This window comes from Myxocyprinus asiaticus, chromosome 29 (assembly GCF_019703515.2).
Source record: "Myxocyprinus asiaticus isolate MX2 ecotype Aquarium Trade chromosome 29, UBuf_Myxa_2, whole genome shotgun sequence".
In the NCBI taxonomy this organism is placed as follows: Eukaryota; Metazoa; Chordata; class Actinopteri; order Cypriniformes; family Catostomidae; genus Myxocyprinus; species Myxocyprinus asiaticus.
Window position 1 is genome coordinate 27005766 of NC_059372.1, and position 18498 is coordinate 27024263.

At 37.9% G+C, this 18498-nt stretch overlaps 1 protein-coding gene across 3 annotated transcripts; it reads right to left on the bottom strand.

Annotated features, from left to right (window-relative positions):
- Window positions 1–17739, bottom strand: atp6ap1lb (ATPase H+ transporting accessory protein 1 like b). 3 transcript variants are annotated; one of them, XM_051662137.1, is made up of 8 exons: window positions 17434–17739; window positions 16996–17102; window positions 13035–13075; window positions 11049–11134; window positions 10567–10808; window positions 6291–6341; window positions 5940–6183; window positions 1–1669 (listed from the first exon to the last, which is right to left on the bottom strand). In XM_051662137.1, the coding sequence occupies exons 2-8, from the start codon at window positions 17073–17075 to the stop codon at window positions 1433–1435; spliced, it is 981 nt and encodes a 326-aa protein (XP_051518097.1). In that variant the 5' UTR covers window positions 17076–17102; window positions 17434–17739; the 3' UTR covers window positions 1–1432. The 3 variants fall into 3 exon arrangements, with proteins under 3 accessions (XP_051518097.1, XP_051518096.1, XP_051518095.1); XM_051662136.1 differs by having other exon boundaries at window positions 17266–17739; XM_051662135.1 differs by lacking the exons at window positions 16996–17102; window positions 17434–17739 and adding an exon at window positions 15520–15806 and having other exon boundaries at window positions 3–1669.
- Between the last annotated feature and the right edge of the window lie 759 nt (window positions 17740–18498).

The following is an 18498-nucleotide window of genomic DNA, read 5'->3' on the forward strand; positions in this document are numbered from 1 at the left end:
CAGTAGCAACTATTGTTTAGTCTCAACATTTTTGAGTGGGCATGACAAAGGTATGCACACAACTTTTTGATCTGATCACCATTTATTGTTCAGACAACTGACGTAATTGACTGATGTTCAGGAAACCTGGTGCACTTCAGTGTGAATGCTATCATTCAAGCCAAATGAACACATTACACATTGCTACTTCCAGTATCAGACGTGCCATGGTAGAGGTTTATCTCTAGTCACTGTCATGCTGCAGGATACTGTGATAATGAGTTACTGATGTTTTCATTGTAGATACAGAGGAATACTGATTATGATACTGAGGGTATTAAACACTTATATGAATAATTGTACAGCATTCTGTCAGCATCAGCATTACCTGACTTTAGTTATACTGTACATAGTGTAAATTCATAAGTGGTGCTAATTTCATCTAGCGGTCATTATATATTCCGCCTGAAAAGGGACTGTAAATAGATCTAGCAATTATGAGCTCATATATATATATATATATATATATATATATATATATATATATATATATATATATATATATATATATATATATATATATATAAATTCGGTGCAATATATCAGATACTTCTGAAGCTTAAAAAAAGATCAGCTACATGTTTTATGCAGTTTTTACTATTTAGTGATTTTGAAGGTGCTTAATACGGGAAGTTTGTTAGTTACTAAAATAGCAGTTATGGATCAAGATTTATATTAATATCTAGCTGATAATTTAAAGTCAGTGATTATATTGATGGGGTTCCTGAATCTACTTTGTATAGTACTGCAATACTTAAATTCAATACAGCAGAATATTAAGCACTGTACATTTACAATTTGTTTAGTACTTTTCATATTCACATTCTGTCAGTTCTGCATCAAGGCTGACAAACAGTTTTGCACCACTTTGGCAGTCATAAAACAGTTCTAGTAATTGGCAGATCAGTAACCCCCATAGTCTACAGACACCAGATGAATGATATGGTGATTTTTGGAGTAGTGTAAAAAAAGAAGACTTCCATAACAGACCAAATCACTGTCGTTTCACAGCTTGTCCTTTGTCTTCTGTCATCGCCCAGTCAGTTTGGATATTTCTAACCTCAGTACTTGTATTCAGTCAGTGAAGTGCTTTGCAAAACCCGCCAGAATGGTGGTTTATGAAAAGGCAATCTCAAAATATTTTGTTCCCATTTCATAGGCTTCCCAGTCCTGGTCCTGGAGAGCCGTTTTATGTCCAGGTTCTGGCTCCGGCCTGGGTTTAGTTTGGATTCATCAGGTAATCTCATCTTCTGCAATGAAAGAAGTTTGGTTGTTCAAGATTTCATACCAGGCAGGAGGAAGACCAAGAGGACAATGCAGCCATCCAGAATCAGAAATAGTAATCCTTTCGTCCTAAGTCCACACTGGTCTTTTGCATGACTGGCGCCACTCCTTATACACTGTTCTTGTCTGGGAGCTCAGCCTCAGGGGTGCGGGGGAAGTAGACAGTAGTCTTGTGCTCTTCATAACGGTCAATGTGCTTGAGGTGGACAACCATGTGCAGGGCATAGGCCAACACCAGCAGCAGGATCAGAGAGGTGATGAGGCCCATCAAGATGGCTGGAGTGAAGAAGGTTGCGCAGTCACTAGCTGAAGCAAATTTGTTGGACTGGACATTGAAGGCCTGGATCTGAAAAGAAAGTATAAGGTAAAAGCGATGCCCTGCATGCCCAATTATTAGGCAAGTGAGTATTCTGATCTTATCATTATTTCCATGCACATTTTCCAACTCCAAACCATATAAACTTGAATGCTTATTGGATTAAATCATTTTCAGGTGGTATGTATTTGTGTAATGAGGGAGGGTGTGGCGAAAGTGACTAATGCCTTATATCAAGGTGTGCATAATTATTAGGCAGCTTCATTACCTCAGGTAAAATGGGCCAAAAAAGACATTTAACTGACACTGAAAAGTCAAATATTGTAAAATGCCTTTCAAACGGATGCAACACTCTTGAAATATCTAAACTATTGAGGCGTGACAATCAAACGTTTTGTTGCGAATAGTCAACTGTGGCACAAAAAACGCATGGAGAAGAAAAGGCGCAAATTAACTGCAAAAGACTTGAGAAGAATTAAACGTGAAGCTACCAGGAACCCATTATCCTCCAATGCTACCATATTCCAGAACTGCAACCTACCCGGAGTGTCCAGAAGTACAAGGTGTCAAGTGCTCAGAGACATGGCCAAGGTCAAGAAGGCTGAAACACGACCACTACTGAATATATTCACAAGTTGAAGCGTCAAGATTGGGCAAAGAAATACATGAAGAGAGATTTTTCAAAGGTTTTATGGACAGATGAAATGAGAGTGACTCTTGATGGACCAGATGGATGGGCCCGTGGCTGGATCACTAATGGACACAGGGCACCACTTCGAGTCAGGTGCCAGCAAGGTGGAGGAGGGGTACTGCTATGGGCTGCTATCATTAAGGATGAGGTAGTTGGACCTTTTCGAGTTGAAGATGGACTGAAACTCAACTCTCAAACCAACTGCCAGTTTCTGGAAAGTACTTTCTTCAAGCAGTGGTACAGGAAGAAGTCCTCAGCATTCAAGAAGGCCATGATCTTTATGCAGGACAAAGCTCCATCACATGCATCCAAATACTCCACTGCTTGGCTAGCCAGCAAGGGCCTCAAAGATGCCCAAATAATGACTTGGCCCCCTTCCTCACCTGACTAAAATCCTACTGAGAACTTATGGGCCCTTCTCAAATGTGAGATTTACAGTAAGGGAAGACAATACACGTCTTTGAACAGCATTTGGGAGGCTGTGGTTGCTGCTTCAGCGAAAGTTGATCGTAAACAGATCAAGAAACTGACAGACTCCATGGATGGAAGGCTCATGGCAGTTATTGAAAAGAAGGGTGGCTATACTGGTCACTGAATATTTTTGAAAGGCCAAAATTTTTATTTAATTGTCATTTTGTGTTACTTATTTGTTGTACCTACTCTAAAAATTGAGAATAAACAATTGAATTGGGAGAAATTATTTTTGTAATTTAGTTGCCTAATAATTGTGCACACGTATATATTCCCCTGAGAAAGACAAAAATCACTTTTTCTTTGTTAAACATTCAGGTTTGAGGTTCAATAACATTTTGGATTGACTGAGAGCATTGTGTTTGTTCAACAATAAAATTAATCCTGAGGAATACAATTTGCTTAATAATTTGGTACACAGTGTAAATTACTTTTTCACATTATATTGTTTTGTTGAGCAATAGAAGTGTTTAGTCCTGATGTCAAATTGAAATTTTTGGAATATGGGAAATAATTTGCCTTGACGAATTTCCTGCAAGTTTTGCAACCTGGTCTCATAGAATCACGTTGTCATACCTACATTTTAGCAAAATTATTTTTACATGGCTCGTTGTACATATCACAGAAGTTTCCAGGTGAAATAAACACTACAGGCGCTACAACAGCAATTACTTTTATTCACCTTCACGCAAATCACAAGTAAAACGGCAGATTATCAGTTCATAAACACGTACTATTTGCCCGGTTCTTCACACAATACTATCTTATGACATCCAAATACATTTTCTATTGCACATGACTTGTAAGGCAATACATTTTAAAGGTGCTATATGTAAGATTGATAACAAGCCTTTGAAATGAGTACTGCAGTCCAAATTCAAAATATTGGAGAGTTGCCTGCCCCGCCCCAGACTCAAAGCTCATGCGGGTTACCAGAATATTGACATGCAAATTAGCCAACTCAGCATCTGTTTTAAAGGATTTCTGGGCTTTAAGCTGTCTCCATCTTCCAAAGGCATCTCCGATATTTATCCTTGTTTTACTACGCCTCTGGTCATGGTGGTTTTTAGACGGATGCGAGGCTTTTTAGGTCGGGTGGAATCTGTTATCTCTTATCAGTTCGTTTGCTGGCTTCCATGGCTGCAGCATGCAGTATTGTTTGACTGCAAACTTGTTCAAATCTGGCAACCCGGCAGTGTCGAAATACTACTGGTGAGGGGGCAGTGGGCGGACTCACACAGGCCAAAATATAAACAGAAATTCCGGCCTGGAATGGAAACATCAAAGTAGAATATACTGGCTGTAGCATTGTTATCGGAGAAGCCAGTATTTCAACTTAGCATGTTTCCTAATTCTCTAATGACATATTATGGTCATTTTATGATTTAGTACAGTAAAAATATTACATATAACACCTTTAACGTTTTCATTACATAACCAACCAATGGCACGGTAGCTCAACTGATAGAGCGTTTTACTTGTGCTTCAAAGTACGGAAGCCTGTTTTGCCCATGGTTTATAACTTTTTTCTGTCTTGTTTTCTCGTGATCACGACTTAATTTTCTAGAGATCTCTACATAACAAAAGTTGTTTTCTCAAGATCACGACTTAAGTGTAAATCACTGCAGAATCATTCCAGAGACTTCATTCAGTGTGAATGTCAGAGGAGCAGGAGCATGTCATATATCTCTTTAATCAAGGCCTGACGGCAGCTGAAATAGCTTTGTGTCATTGAAGCACCATATACATTGAAGCACTGTATCGGAGCTTCTATCATTTTGGGAAAAAAACGTGATCTGTGACGTCCGAAGATTCATTTGTCTGAAAACCACATGACTGCTTTGGTATCTGGTTCAAAAGAAGCAAATTTCAGTACGATTTTGAACCCAATACAGTCACATAAGCACATTTCAGTCCCATTTTTTATAAAATGTTACAGCCATTGCACAAGCATATTTATTTTCCAATCTACATGTTAATAATCATTTATTAATTTACTCTCAGACAATGTTTTTATTTTTTAACAGAACACAGTAACTTCTTAACTCATATATGAAGCCTTTGAGCCTTCACATTTATTTATAAACACTTGCTTTAGTTAACAAAAGATGAAAACGACATAATAGCATTGATAATACATTTTATTGCTAGTTGTGCTTAATTTTTTGACCACCAGATGGCAGTAAATTGAACCGTGTCCAGAAGCTTTGAGTAACTAACCCAATTTCAATTCGTTTGTTATGAAAGCCCAACTGCTTTTTCATTACTCCATGGATACAGGATTATGACTGAGAGATGCAGGTCAGCAGGCTCGCGAGCCACTAGATAAAACTGAGATAAAATCTATCTCCTTGACCTAAAGAGAAGCCCTGTTGCGATAAACAGAAAATAAAAATGCTGTTCCTGTGACGTTACGCTGCTCCAGGTGCCAAAATGTGTTTTCTCGCGGGAACTTTAAGTCGAAATCACGAGAACAAAAGAGAAAATCAAGTCGTGATCATGATAAAACAAGACAGAAAAAAAGTGATAAACCATGGCCAAAATGGGCTTCCGTAGCAATGTACCGGGGTACGAGGGTTTAAGGTTTAGGGTAGGGAGGTAGGTTTTGTTGATGTAAAACTCGATTGAGCATTAACCTTAAAATCCTCATCTGTTCGGTAGAACATTTACTGGCTTGTAGCGCCACACAGTGGACATTTCACATTTGGAAAAATGTTGCCACAGTCACATAAAGTAAGATAAGGTCTGTGGTTAACATTACTTGAAGAGACTTTCATATTTTGTTCTAGAACATAAATCACATACTATCATACCTCAAATGTGAATTTTTGCTTCATAAAGACTATGGCTTGTTAGCAACTTATTAGAAATAACATGAAAGTCTCTACCAATAATGTTAACCACAGACCTTATTGTACTCCAAAATCATAAACAGCAATTCTAAAAACCCACTTTAAATTCCCATTGGAACCCATTGGTCGAAAATGCTTATCTTCCTCTGGGATTTATGACTACAACCTGAACATGAGCATTTCTATACACTTAAAATCATTTCCAAATATGAACATAAAAGAGTCTCAGAAATAGTAAACTTCCATAAACTGTCGATTACACTAAAGCAGATTTCATGGCTGCTACCTGAAAATCTGTGAAAGTGATGTGCCAGTTTGCCGAGCTGTCAGTGTAGGAGCTGGGCACCAGTAGGGTGTCATATTTCTGTAAGCTGCTGACATGCTGGCAGTGGTAAGAATAGGTAGCAGGGGCATAGACCTCCGTGGCATTGAACGTAGCCTCGTGAGTCCAGTTGTAGTGGATGTGAACGCTGTCCAAGGTAAACCAGTTTTGGCCAACTGATTCGTAGAATGTGTTGGACATCTGAAGCCTTCAGTGCACAAGACAGACAATAGGAAGTCATTGTAGACTGTTATGTTGCACGTGATTCTGTCAGATTTGTCAAGATGTGTGCAAGGGAAGAAATAAAGTATTTACCTGATGACAAGACCCCTGATGTCTTCCACATCGCCCAAATGCAAAGAGAGCCTATAAGAATGTCATTAGGATACACAATTACAAAACAGTATCTATGACTGTATATACAATGGGGTCCAAAATTCTGTGACCACATTGAAAATCTGGGATTCAAAATCTGATTGAAACCTGGAATTAAACAGAAAGATTTAGGATTTTGAATGTAATTTTTTATTTATTATCTTTTTTAAACAAAGAAATGACATAAAATGAAGAGGAAATATTTAAGTCTCTGCACTATTTCTAGGCCACTAATCAGATGTAAACAAATTTGTGACATGGACACTAAAAACCCTAATTCTGTAAGTTGACTTTACTTAAATGATTGAGTAAACTCATTCTCACAATTGAATTGAGTAATGGCATCTCCAAAACTTGTGTAATTAAGTTCAATTAACTTGGTGATCATATAGAATGAATTTAACTATTTAAGGTAATTAGATGCAAGTAGACTTAACTCAGATTAGCTATTTATGTTGGCTTGACAAGCCAACATACTGATCTACTATTTAAGCTAATTCTTCTTCTTCTTCTTCTGAGCCAAAATGTAAATAGTATCTCCTCCTAGAGCTTTCAAGCAACAAACACCAAACTCACCACAGACTTTCAGACTGGTCTGACTCGGGTTGCTATCTCTTTTCTAACTGATCGGACTTCCGGTATTCCCGTATCAGACTTCCGAACAGGACTGATTTTAAATTGACTCCCATTCAAGGTGTGAAAACTTTTCCCTCTAATAACTCCTTTAGAGGATTCAATCTACTTACTATCACTCTACCACTCATACTTTCTATCTATCACTCTCTTTTCTATCTTTCCATCACTCCACTCTTTTTATTCTTTCTTTCACTCCATCACTTTAACACCCTAGCAACTGCATACAACCTAACAACCATTTAGTGCACCCTAGCAACCAAAACCCATTGACTGCCATTCAAAATGGCTTAGATGGATATCTTCAGATCAGAATGTCCAACAGACATGAGAGTTGGCTTGTTTGAATTGGGTGAGCAATCAATCTTCAAGTATCATCATGGAAACTACTTAGCCATGCCCTAGCAACCATTTAGAGCACCCTAGCAACCAAACCCCACTGACTTCCCGCTTGTATGGGTATCTCAGGATCAGAATGTCGTAGAGACTTCATTGTTGGCTTGTATGACTCAGAACAGCAAGCAGCCTTCTTGGTATCACACTGGCAACTGCCTAGCAACCACGTGGGCTTACCCTAGCAACCAAGTAACAAATCACATATCTCTGCACCAGAACATCGTAGAGACTTCCGGGTTGACTTATTTCACTCAGGATGGCAAGGAGCCTTAATAAGTATCACCCTGGTAACTGCTTAGCAACCAGATGGGGTTAACCTAGCAACCAAGTAACAAATCACATATCTCTGCACCAGAACATTGTAGAGACTTCCAGGTTGACTTATTTCACTCAGGATGGCAAGGAGCCTTGCTGAGTATCACCCTGGTAACTGCTTAGCAACCAGATGGGGTTACCCTAGCAACCAAGTATCAAATCACATATCTCTGAACCAGAACATCGTAGAGATTTCCGGGTTGAATTATTTCACTCAGGATGGCAAGGAGGCTTGATAAGTATCACCTTGGTAACTGCCTAGCAACCAGATGGGGTTACTCTAGCAACAAAGTAACAAATCACATATTTCTGACCCAGAACATCATAGAGAGTTCCAGGTTGACTTATTTTACTCAGGATGGCAAGGAGCCTTGATGAGTATCACCCTGGTAACTGCTTAGAAACCAGATGGGTTACCCTAGCAACCAAGTAACAAATCACATATCACTGCACCAGAACATTGTAGAGAATTCCGGGTTGACTTATTTCATTCAGGATGGAAAGGAGGCTTGATAAGTATCACCCTGGTAACTGCATAGCAACCAGATGTGGTTACCCAGCAACCAAGTAACAAATCACATATCTCTGCACCAGAACATCGTAGAGATTTCTGGGTTGACTTATTTCACTCAGGATGGCAAGGAGCCTTGAAAAGTATCACCCTGGTAACTGCTTAGCAACCAGATGGGGTTACCCTAGCAACCAAGTAACAAATCACATATCTCTGCACCAGAACATCGTAGAGACTTCCGGGTTGACTTATTTCACTCAGAATGGCAAGGAGCCATGTTAAGTATCACCTTGGTAACTGCCTAGCAACCAGATGGGGTTACTCTAGCAACCAAGTAACAAATCACATATCTCTGACCTAGAACATCGTAGACTTCCGGGTTAACTTATTTCAGCAAGGAGCCATGTTAAGTATCACCTTGGTAACTGCCTAGCAACCAGATGGAGTTAACCTAGCAACCAAGTAACAAATAACATATCTCTGCACCAGAAAATCGTAGAGACTTCCGGATTGACTTATTTCACTCAGGATAGCAAGGTACCTTGGTAAGTGTCACCCTGGTAACTGCCTAGCAACCAGATGGGGTTACCCTAGCAACCAAGTAACAAATCACATATCTCTGCCCCAGAAAATCGTACAGACTTCCGGGTTGACTTATTTCATTTAGGATAGCAAGGTACCTTGGTAAGTGTCACCCTGGTAACTGCCTAGCAACCAGATGGGGTTACCCTAGCAACCAAGTAACAAATCACATATCTCTGACATCGTAGAGACTTCTGGTTTAATTCATTTGACTCAGGGTAGCAAGGAGCATTTTCAGTGTCACCTTGGTAACTGCCTAGAAACCGAATTGCCATTCAGAAAAACAAGCAAGGGGTAGGGATGAATAGGACTTCTTGCATCTGGCTGTCTATCTGTATGATGTTCCTTCTGTCTGTCTGATTGTAAGACCTTCAAACTTCCAACTCTTGAAACTATTTTAAACTTTCAGACCAGGCTTTGTCAAGCCAACATAAAGTTTGTCATCAAACTTTACTATCTAGTTAAATGTTGTTGTTTCTACTTCTATTTTATTTGAATGGACTCAAATTCTGGTCATACAATAACACAGCTTAAATAAAGAAGATTAAAATTGATTCTAGGTCAATTATTAAATAAACTGAAATGCATAGAAAACTGTACTTCAGTTGCACATGCAAAAGGAGAACTAAGATGGTGTTAACAGGGTCCATCTTGACCAAAGTGACACAGATCACCACAAAACAACAATAATACTACAAAAGAGCTCAAATCTCTATGAATTCTTAAAGGAATATTCCAGGTTCAGTACAAGTTGAGCTCAATCAACAGCAGTTGTGGCATAATGTTGATTACCACAAAAATTTATTTCGACTTGTTCCTCCTTTTCTTTAAAAAAAGCAAATATTGAGGTTACAGTTAGGCACTTACAATGGGACTGAATGGGGACAATAAAAGTGAATGTGGCCAATTTTTGGAGGGTTTAAACACATAAATGTGAAGCTTATAACTTTATAAAAGTACTTGCATTAATTCTTCTTTTAAAACTTGTGTATTATTTGAGCTGTAAAGTTGTTTAAATTGTAATTTTTACGGTCGTTTGAGGGTTTTAGGGTTTATTAACATTACATCGTCATGGAAACTAAGTTGTAAAATTGGCTATAACTTTACACAGAAAAGGTTAGTAAGTGATTTTATCACACTAAAATCATATTAACATACATATCCTTTATGTCTTGTGGCTATACTTTTGAAACAGTGAGTATTTTAACCTTACAAAAATTGGTACCCATTCACTGCCATTGTAAGTGCCTCACTGTAACCCAGATTTTTGCTTTTTTTCAAGAAAAGGAGGAACGAGTCGAAATTATTTTTTTTGGTAATTAACATTATGCCACAAATGTTGTCGACTGAACTCAACTTGTACTGAACATAGAATATTCCTTTAATAACAACTATTAAAATACCCCCATATGTTCTCTTTGACCAAGTAAACATAATTAAATAATTCAAGCACAAGTGCATGAGGGTATATGAAGAGTGTGAACATGAAGAAAGTTTGAAATTCATGTTCATTTTTCCTATTTTCACTCAAAGATTATATTTGTTTTGCTAACAACAACCAAATTAATAGTAAAAAAAAAAAAAAAAAACCTAAATAAAAGCATTTTCACTTGTGGTCTCAGACTTTTGAACCTTTATATGTGTCTGTACTAAAATCAACAAAACTGACTTAGCCACTAACATAAAACAAAACACAGGCTTTTAAGGTTTTTGGGTCTGGGCAACTGAGATTTGACAAGCTACACATTGTGGAAGGTAGAGTTTTGTAAGTATACATACGTGGCCTTCTCCTTGGTACAAACAGAGCCTTTGGTGTCCACTAGTGCATTGGTTCCAAACACCCTCTCTGTGAGGTCCAGAAAAGTGTTGTTCCTGTATCGAATAGCCAGTCTCTTAGCTTTGAAAAGGATGCATATCTTGCCATTGTAAGCCACAGTCAGTGGGGAGTAGGGTCCTGAGCTTGTAGACTGGAGTAACTTCCGCTTGGTTCTAGGTTGGGCATGCAGATGCCACCCGTAAGGCTGTATGAAAATGATAACAGGACAAACTGAGTGATGATTTAAGGTAAAGTTTGGAGGCCATCAGACAGCAGAAACAGAGATCACAAAGACCCCCTGCTCCACACAGACATATTTTCTACTTTTAATGATGTTTTTAAATGTGTTATGCCTGTCTTATGAGTCTTGTAGGATGCTGGATGAATTGAGGCAGAGATGTTATGGAAGCCAAGGTCACACTGACTATCAGAGAAAATGCAATACCTGCAGTATTCTTCTGAGTGGATTTTCAGCTGCAGGCGAGTAACTCTCCTCATGTGAGGCACTTGGACTCTCAACATGTTCTCCATCTGCATCACAAAATGTTCAAATGGGAAAAAGGAGAGATGGCATAATGAGTTAAGCACACCTTATTTTAAATCACAAAAAGTTAATATGCAAGGAAAAAATAGCTGTCATTTCTGAGGTAAGGAAGGAAGTTTCAAAAAGATGAAAAACATTTGAGCGATAAAGGGAGATCAGCAACACTATAAAACACTTGTCGTATACAAGGTTTATGCTTAAAACAAGAAACTGTTTGCCCATGGGTAGGAAAAGTACATAGTCTCTGAGAACAAATCGTATTATCATACACGATTTTGCTTCTCAAGTAAATTTATCCAGTATTAAAGATATTCAAATATATTTCCTGGAAAACAAGACAAAAATACTGATTAAGAATTATTGTTTTACATTGAATATACGGTGCAGTACTGTGTATAAACATTTGTTTAAACAAATCTGAAAATTAAATAACATTTCTTTGGCATCAGCCTTTTCCCTATTGAACTACTGCTTCGTCTGTCCATGTAAAATAATTTTGTTTTGCATAAAAACCCACTGTCACTGAACCGCATTAAAGAGTCAAATGTTTTCCCAGACTCTACACAACTCAGAAAATGAGAAAATTGCATGATGCTCCATAATAATGCATAGAAATAAATGAACCACACAAGTATTACCTTACGCTATAATGCACAAATTTAACAAAAATGATACAATCACCATAAGAACTGCATCAGAAAAGAAACTGACTACATTTAAAAGAAGCCAGAGAAAAATATAAGACTGAAAAATACAGAAGTAATACAACCAGTGCAAAAGTAGGGTGAATACAGGTAAAGTGGTAAACTGTAAACCCTAATGCTCAAAATAATTAATTGTTTTGAGTAGGGAAAAATTAAATCATACAAATTAGTTCAAATAAATAAATCTTGATGAATATTTATAACTTTCTTATTCTTTTGAGTTCACAAAACTGACACCTTTTAAGTAACCTGAATTGTTTTGTTGTTTTGATAGCCAGATGCTGTGTGCACATTGTGCTTCGTGTTGATTATATACTGAACTATGCATCCGATTACATTGTGTGTGGGCTCGTTTGAAAGATAATCACCTCCTCTAAGTAATGGTATGTGACATGTTATGTTCTGTCGTGAATTTACAGGCGGAAATGCGGTATATAAACAACACCTGTTAACATGAAACATGTATGTCAAAGAATTATACTTAGCTATTACTCTCTATATTTTTGTTTGAGAGTAAAACAAATAGACTGGTTGTATTCTTGTGTTTCCACCAACATATGACACATGGCTATTTGATCAATTTCATCTTTTTACTGATTGTAATAATATGTACAATGCAAATTATTTTAAAAATTGTCAAAATGGAACGCTTCTGATTTGTATGCAAATTTCAAAGCACTTGTTCAGTTTTGGTCATAATGCCTACATGCATTGTAAAGTAGAGCTTCTAAGCTTTCAAACTATGATTATTTTGTGTTGGTTTCAGTTCAGCCAAAGAGTTAAAGTTAAGTGCCATTGAAATGTATGAGTAAGTTCACTCAGCTCATTTCAAATTAAGAGCAATTAAGATGAATGTGTAAAAAAAAAATTAAAAATCCAAAAGTTCTTTTAACTTAAACTTTGGAGTTAATTAATTAAAACAATATTGATGTAACTGATTGCCTTAATTTTTTGGAGTGCTGCCATCTTATTAGGATTTACAGTGAACATCTATCATTATGTGTATATTCTTCCATTACTTTAATAAATCAGCATCAAGTAAGTTCATCCTAGTATGGGATAACATTGATGTAGCCATTTAGCTCATGTTAAAAACAACTCCAATGCATAATGATCAGAAAGTGTGCCACTTTATCTGTATTCACTTCTACACATAACTGCCATTTAAATAAGAGCTACTGACCTGTTTTAATTCTCACAGCTTGGTATGGGGGGACCTCCGAGCTGTAATGGAAAAAACACAACAAAAGAGGGGGTTGATCTCTTTGAGTCACACTGTGGCCTACTTATAAATGTCTTAGACAGATTTCCCATAGATCCACTCAGCTTGATCCAGTAGTGATGCATGACCACAAGTCTGACATCTTCAATCCAGATTAATGTCTCAGGAGATGACAAGACATTTAGTCAAATGTCATCATTCTTGAAATGTGCTTAGCACCTTGTGTCCATCAACAAAGTGGCTTATTGGCACCTTGCGTATACATATGCACATGTAAATTTGTCTCACGTCACCCTGTCCCTTGATGACTACTTTAAAAAGCACTGGAATTTGCTGGATTATCCCTAGATGAACCATTTATACATCTAAACACAGAGATAATGAGCTTGGCAGACGATCTCCAAAAACCCTATTAAGAATCTCTCACCCTATCTGGCAGATTGTTTCCTACTATGTGAATGTGTTGAAGGGGTAGATTAAGGCCTGTTCACCGGAAGCAAAGTCAGTAGGTTATGTGTGTGCGAATGAATTCAACACAACATCAGACTTGTGGGGAAAATAAACAGATTACTGCAGCAAGAATTTAAATTCATTCAGGTCCTAAGAGGCAAATGAGCATTGCATCAACAATAATCCAATCGAAGTGGCAATACGGTGCATGGCTCTGCACATGTAGGGATAAAAAAAAAAGAAGAAAAATATGTAAAGAGCACTAAAACTACTTCCACTTTCCACTACTTTTTCTACATTCCTGGTGGCTCTGCTAAAAGAAATAGACAACATAACACTGTATGCAAAGCAAATATGGTCTTTAGAGCCTGGCTCAAGAGTGTTTGTGCACGAGGTGTCTCTTGCCTTTGTTCTAATGCAAGTTTACCGAGGTCAGCAGCTGAGGACTGCGCTGCTGTCATTGGTTATGGCTGGACACAGTAGGCGAAGTGCTGAATTGGGCTTTTATATAATGAAAAGCAGAGCTCACACTATGTCTTCAACTCACAGCCGCTGTCAGAGCTTGATATCATCTTTTTGCACATTTAGATAATAGATTTTGCATACAGATTAAATGTTACTGCATACTGATACACTAGCACAGTACTCTACAAACGCAACAATGCTTAAAAATAGATTTGGTCTGTAAACGGTAATAAGATTATAGAGTTTGGTTCAATTCTACTTGCTGCCATTCTTGTGCGTCTATTTTGGGCTACTGACCCTGAGAAACTTAAGGAGGGTTGTAAACCACTGAACACTTTTTTTACTCCTAAGACCCATTTCTGTACTAACAAGATCCCAAATTCAACAGCCTGCAATGCTGCTCTTATCCTTTACATTATAAATCCTCAGCTTTAGATCTATTGAGGGATGAGTTAGTTGTTTACCATTGCTGCGGTGTACAGAAATGAATGAAGACGTAGGTATCTCTAGATTTTACACATAAAAACATGGATGAACTGAGAAAAAATAGTTCTGTAATAAGATTAAACAGGGGAAAACCTAAACCTTGATCCTGATTCATTTAAAACAAAACCTCAACCTTAATCCTAATGAATTTCAATCAATTATAATATACATTCCATAAAACCGCACAAATACAAAACAAAATACATCTGGAGACAAGGCAGACACTATCCAGAGAAATAAAAGTTACCCTACTGAATAAAGCCAGTTTAAAAATAAGCAAGTTTGCTGACGTTTATCTAAAACTTTGCAGCACCTCGACAGAAATAGCACACTGAATGAAAAAAAACAAAAAAACACTGGACAAGCACATAAAGGATACTGTATATTTGTAGTGAATGTCACATCTAATATATACAAAAATAATATATTACACTATAAAGTAAGAAATAGCCATGACAAGCTTGTAAACTTCTTTGAAACTAACTGTATTTTGTGTGTCTGTATGAGCAATAGATTACTCAGAACTCATAGCTCATAGATGTGACTACTGAGCCAATCAAATCATACATTTGTAATTAAATTAACATATTTACTGTGTTCCAGGTCTGTTCTGTGTAAAGGAATTCAAGTTCTGGAAAAGTGAGCAAAAATCTTACTGTAAGTATTCAGTTAATTCAAAGATGTCTGTTTTGACCAAGCCCTTGGAATCTCACTTCTTAATACAGTGGAGAAGCATCTGTAAACCGACTCCTACAGACATAACACTGGATGGGGTCTGCCCGCTGTCCCATTGTCATAGCCATGTTTGTATATCTTACAGAGACAAGAAAAACTGCATCAAAAACACAAGATCCTCTAAACCTACAGCCCACACACAGGAAATTTAACTATGTGCTCCACAAATGCTGCTTCAGCATTTTCTTATTAGAAGCTTAATTTATTGGTGCCTTCTGCTCACTGTAAAGACCAAGACAGTGCATCAGCTGCACAGCATCACTGCCCCATTCCCCCCTCCCCACACTGGAGCTGAAAGCGCAGCCCTTACCTTCTGTCCAGGATCGCAGGCACTTGTTCGAAGGGCAAAGACAGAGAGATAAACACACACAACAGAAAGAAAAGCAGGAAAAGCTTGTGTTTAGCCATTGAGACAATCTGACGAGACTGCCAGAGATGAGGTCTGCTTCATAATCTGCTTTGAAAGCACATCCCTAAACCTGAGCTCTCTGACAAGCGGCCCAGGCAGCCAATGAGGAGGCAGGAGGAAGATAATCGTGCGTCATTCGCCTCACAGCCTTCATTCTTGCAGCCTTTCTCTCCCCATCCACACCCTCTTGCTTGCTTTCTCACACACTCCTCTACCCCTCTCCTTTGCTCTTTCTCTCTCTTCTGCACCCTCTCTCTCACATACGAACATAGCTGCCAGACAGCCCGAAGCAAAGGGGCTTATGCATTTCAACTCCTGTCCCAAGAGTCTAGTTTTATTAGCATTTGAAATCTGTCAATGCTAAAATTATTTTCGAAGGTGAACTTAGATTTTTAAAGCAGAATTAGAGGTCATGACAACATGACCTAGATTTACACAGTACTGACTTTACAGTACATCAAAAACTAGGAACGCCCCAAACCCTCCACCCAACAGCATAGTAATCTTAAATAGGACATATTACCTTTTTGTATTTCTTTAAATCATATTTCTAATGAAAATAAGATACACTTGATCTATCTATCTATCTATCCCTCTGTCAGTTGTCTAATGTGACAAAAATTAAAATTCTCTCATCATTTACTCACCCGCTTGCCATCCCTGATGTGTCTGACTTTGTTTCTTCTGCAGAACACAAACAAAGATTTTTAGAAGAATATCTCAGCTCTGTAGGTCCATACAATGCAAGTGAATGGGGTCCAAACTTTTAAAGCTCTATAAAACACATAAAGGCAGCATAAAAGTAATCCATAAAACTCACTGACAGTGGTTTAATCCATGTCTTCTGAAGCTATCCAATCGCTTTTGGGTAAAAACAGAGGTGTAATCGAGCTTGAAATCATGATGGTCTTTTATAGATTACTTTATGCTGCCTTTATGTGTTTTTTGGAGCTTCAACATTTTGGTCACCATTTACTTGCATTGTATGGATCAACATAGCTGAGGTATTCTTCTAAAAATCTTTGTTTATGTTCAGCAGTAGAAAGAAAGTCATCCACATCTGGGATGGCATGAGGGTGAGTAAATAATGAGAGAATTTTCATTTTTGGGTGAACAATCCCTTTAAATCTAATTTAATCTGCCATGCTTTAAAGAAGCAAGAATGTATGCCTTTATAAAGATAGACTGAGCTAAAGAGAAAGTGTTGTTTATAGTCAAAATCTTGTTATCTAGGTTTAGTTTCTGTAAATGAATGCCAGCAGAGTGAATTTAGTGAGCCAAGTGGGTCATTTGCCCCTTGTCTCAAATGTGCTTACAGCATGATTGATGAGCAGAGTGACAACTCTCAGTCATCATCATTAGGTAAGACAGACCTACTTTAATGTTGCCTTCACACTTGTCTTGTTGCGGTGAAATGCAGCGTAGACAAAATGTTGATGCCATGGGCTGTCCACCATGTGTTCCACTGCTTTCACTCATTATGGCTGACTCATAATGGGGTAAAAAGCATAAAATGTGTTAATAGCTTCACTTATTGCTCTGGCAACAATAATCATCTAATAATCTAGATAACAGATTAGTAGCCTAATTGAGAAGTAAACTATAAATGTTATTGCAAACTGATATCTATGGGATGCCAACACTCACTCGCCTTGTCATCAGATTACAATGAAGAGTCATTCAGTGCAAGGAACTGAACTGGATCACAATGGTAACAAAGTATTCGCTGTTCCACACCCAGACAGACAGCTAATTAAACTACAGGCGATACAGCAGACATCTTCACATTCACCATGTGTGTCAGATTGTAAACACCTTAATATAATGATGTTGGCGAAATGTTGCCCTCTTGTTGTGCATTCATAAATTCATCTCAGCGACCTTTATTTAACCCATATACTCATGGTTACAAATTAATTACAATGTCAGGATGTAGATCTATGTCAGGATGCCGCGCTCTTTCGCGAGACGCATTGAGACGCTAAAAAACAGCTGGACGCGGCGCAAGATGTCCGTCTAAACTGAGCGTGTTTACGTAGAAAAACATAATGAAAGAGCGCAGCCGCATACGGACGCAAAAAACGTGTTCGGTGTGAACAGCCCCTAATGGATATCCCACTGCTGTCAAATGCGTTCTCTAATAGAGTGCGTTGCGTCCATAGCACTTCCGTTTATGAGTCTATGACAACCAAATTGTTTACGGAAAATGCAACAAAATTCTAGGATTACGGATGCCGTACAGGTCAAAGTGACCCTTACGAGAAACGGTAAAAATGAGTACTAATTTATCATTTGTTTATATTAACTAATTTTGGTACGAACAAAAACTTTATATTGGTGTTTGATGCCCACATTAGTGTGCCAGATTTCTTTCAGTCGCTCTCAGAAAAAAAGATATTTGTCTAAAAATCTTCGTTTATGTTCAGCAGAAGAAAGAAAGTCATACACATCTGAGATGGCATGAGGGTGAGTAAATAATGAGAGAATTTTCATTTTTGGATGAACTATCCCTTTAATTGCACTGGCAGCCAAAAGTTTGGAATAATGTACAAATTTTGCTTTTATGGAAAGAAATTGGTACTTTTATTCACCAAAGTGGCATTCAGCTGATCACAGTGTATAGTCAGGACATTAATAACGTGAAAAATTACTATTACAATCTGAAAAAAAAAATGTTCAGAACTTCTAAAACTACTTCAAAGAGTTCTCATCAAAAAATCCTTCACATGCAGCATTGACAGCTTTGCAGATCCTTGGCATTCTAGCTGTCAGTTTGTCCAGATACTCAGGTGACATTTCACCCCACACTTCCTGTAGCACTTGTCACAGATGTGACTGTCTTGTCGGGCACTTCTCACGCACCCCACAAAAGCTCAATGG